This window comes from Arachis ipaensis, chromosome B06 (assembly GCF_000816755.2).
Source record: "Arachis ipaensis cultivar K30076 chromosome B06, Araip1.1, whole genome shotgun sequence".
In the NCBI taxonomy this organism is placed as follows: Eukaryota; Viridiplantae; Streptophyta; class Magnoliopsida; order Fabales; family Fabaceae; genus Arachis; species Arachis ipaensis.
In genome coordinates this window covers 103,641,136-103,644,369 of record NC_029790.2, presented here as the reverse complement: position 1 = coordinate 103,644,369, position 3,234 = coordinate 103,641,136, and the positions used below count along the sequence as shown (strand labels likewise).

The window sequence follows — 3,234 nt, the reverse complement described above, 5'->3', positions numbered from 1 at the left end:
CTTATTTAAATATTACAAAAAGAAAATCAGGAATTGTAGTTTTAAACTGTTGTTTTGTAACGACTATTGTAACAGCAATATTGCAACTGCATCAAGTATATATATGCACCATACATAATTAAAATCCACAGTAGCGCAATTTAAAATTAACATAATTAAAATGTGCATGATATGGTATCTATAGTTACATTAGTGGTTATAGACTTACAGTGGCTATATAAATTTAGCCACACTTAAAAAATATTACAAAAATAAAGTAATATTTTTTTATTGTTTAATAATATCTTTAATTTGAAATAAAAATAAAAAATATTACTAAAATTATAAATATTATAGCTTTAGTTTTAACGTTTTTCAAATTTTGACAAAGTTGTATTATGTATAGCCACAGTAACCATAGTTATAATAAACTCCCCTTAATAAAAATGCTTAAAATATAATAATGACGACCTCTATTGCTCACAAGTTCTGCCCACAATCCCCCAGCACCAGCATGATTAATTTCCTGCAAAATATAAATAAATTAATTTGTTGGTAATTATGTAACTAAGAACTTAATCTGACATGAAATATAAATTAATTTATCACACCACATATAGATTATAACTATAGCCATGGGAAAATAAAAACAGAATGCGCACATACAATGAAAAAAAAGGGTATAATATAAATTAATTATTACCTCAAAGAATGCTCCAAGAAAGGTGTTGGGTATTGGTCTTCCAGAATTTGGAGATCCATCAACCATTAATGTTGAAGTGGCATCACTCGTAAAGCATTGAAATGCATTAGCAACAAGAACAACACACAACACAAAAGATGAGAGCAAATTAGAAGAGCTATAACTATAAGAAACCATATTGTTTTGTGATTATTATTCTCTGGATGACTATTGAAATTAAACAACAATGTCTCTCTGCATGTGACTCTCTATTTAAAAAGAAAAGTAGAAGAAAACAATGCTTGTGTGTGAGAGAGTGTGGAAAAATACAAATTCAATTCTAGGGGGTGTAATTGACGATTTTGGGAAAAAAAAATTGTGTAAATTACGGTAAAATAGACATTTTAAAAAAGGTTTAAGAGTAAATTTTCCTAATTAAAAAAAAGTGTATATAAAATAAAGTTCGTAAACATAACCCTAAAAAAATTTTACATCACAATTAATTCTACCTAGAATGAATTATACCAAAAGAAGAACTAATTAAACACGTTAATATATATTAGCTAATCGGGCACAAGGTTATGTAGTCCTCTTAGGTTCCTATTATATATTTAGGTAATGTCAAATATTATTCGGAGAGATTGTGTTGCTAATTAAAGAGTTCAAAAAAGCTTTTCTCATAGTAATATTCGAATGGACCACCCAATTAAGAGGCCATCGCAGTTTATAGCTAAAGCTTTCAAGTTGCAATTTTAAGGAGAATCTCATTAAAGCCATCTCAAGTCTCAAATAGGAAGTTTTCTCAAATTCTTCTGGGAAAAAGGGAATAATGCCTGGTTCTGAAGTAGCAAAAATGTTTAGACTTTTTTGTGACATCTATAAATGTTTCGAGACATTTTTGTATGTGAAAACAATAACAATATGCGAACCCTAATAACAATGTTTTACCACCCGGTTTGCCTTATTATTTGAGATGATTGTAAATTTATGATGAAGTGTTTTGAATTTTGATGCATTATTGGATTCTTTAAAATTGCTAAGGTAGCAATATCCCTATTATAATAATGTATGTTATGTTATGAGAATGAGACTTTTATATAAAAATGTAAGGATATATTTATANNNTCTTTAATTTTTAACGTTTGTATTCCAGGTTCTTTCTCCTGCTCTTTTTTCTTCTTCTTCTTCTCCTTCTTCCTCATTTTTCTTTGCATTCATTCTTCTTCTTTTTCGCGTTTTCATCCTCATCGTGGTTCTTTTTATTATTGTTGTTGCTGCATTTTTTTGCTCCTCCTTTTTTTATTAATTTTGTAACATTATGTATTTCTTTTCTTCTTTGTTTGATTTTTTCTCCCAAGAAAAATTATAAGAAAACGAAATAAGAAGATGAGGAAGAAGAAGCAGTAGAAGATGAGAAGGAGGAAGATGAAGAGTTTTGAATTATGCAGAATTTATCAAAATAAAAATACACCCAAATATCTTCGTGTTACACTCAAATTTGCTGCAAATACAGAAAAATATTTTCTCTAATGCTGCATTTTTCTTCTTCTTCTCTTTTTTCTTATTTCTTTCTTTCTTTAAATTAAATGAATGTAAGTTCATCCTCTTCCAAGTAATTTTGCAGCATTATGTGTTTCTTCTTTTTCTTTGTTTGATTTTTTAGAGAGTAAAACAAGAAGAAATTTGAGAAGGTAAAATATAAAGAAAAAGATGAATAAAAAAAGGTTAAATTATACAGCTGGTCCCTACACTTTCAGTGAAATTACAAATTGGTCCCTACACTTTAAAAGTTTATAATTGGATCCCTAAAGAGAATTAAAATTTACAATTTAGTCCCCGCCGATCAAAAAGTGTTGATTTAACAGAATATTCTCAGAATATACTGAGAATATTCTGTTAAAATAGAGAATATACTGAGAATATTCTGTTAAATCAAATACTTTTTGAACGACAGGGACTAAATTACAAATTTTAGTTATCTTTAGGGACCCAATTACAAACTTTTAAAGTATAGGGACCAATTTGCAATTTCATTGAAAGTGTAGGGACTAACTGTGTAATTTAACCATAAAAAAAAGAAGAAGAAGATGGTGATGATGATAAAAAAGCAGTAGAAGATGAGGAGGAGGAAGAGCGAGGAATAGTTTTAAATTATGCAGAACTTATTAGAATAAAAATACACTTAAAATTCTTAAAATACACCTAAATATCTTCGTGTTATACCCAAATATCTCTGTGTTACACTCAAATTTGCTACAAATATAGAAAAATATTTTCTCTAATACTACATTTTTTTCTTCTGAATTGAACCACACCTCAACCATTTGATTGGATTCAAAACAATAAAAGGAGGAGAAGAAATTCTAATGAAAAAAGAAGGAGGAATAGGAGGAGGAGGAAGAGGTGGTGTTGATGACAACAATAACGAAAAAGAAGACTAAGAAGTGTAGTAACGGCACGAAGTGCGTGAATATAAATGATCTGTAAAGACTTGTATGAGAAAAATGCTTGTACGTGGAGAATAATTCTTAAAGTATATCTAATAAATAAATTTAAATAATTAGATTTTACAT

The 3,234-nt window shown here is 28.4% G+C and overlaps 1 protein-coding gene across 2 annotated transcripts in view; it reads right to left on the bottom strand.

Annotated features, from left to right (window-relative positions):
- Positions 1 to 939, bottom strand: part of LOC107604776 (alpha-L-arabinofuranosidase 1-like) — a 7,234-nt gene extending 6,295 nt beyond the window's left edge. For both annotated transcript variants that reach the window (XM_021104681.1, XM_021104682.1), the window contains exons 1-2: positions 683 to 939; positions 451 to 505 (exon numbers count right to left, since the gene is read on the bottom strand). In XM_021104681.1, coding sequence (XP_020960340.1) covers positions 451 to 505; positions 683 to 859 — 232 coding nt within the window. In that variant the 5' untranslated portion in view covers positions 860 to 939. The remainder of the gene's footprint in view (positions 1 to 450; positions 506 to 682) is intronic.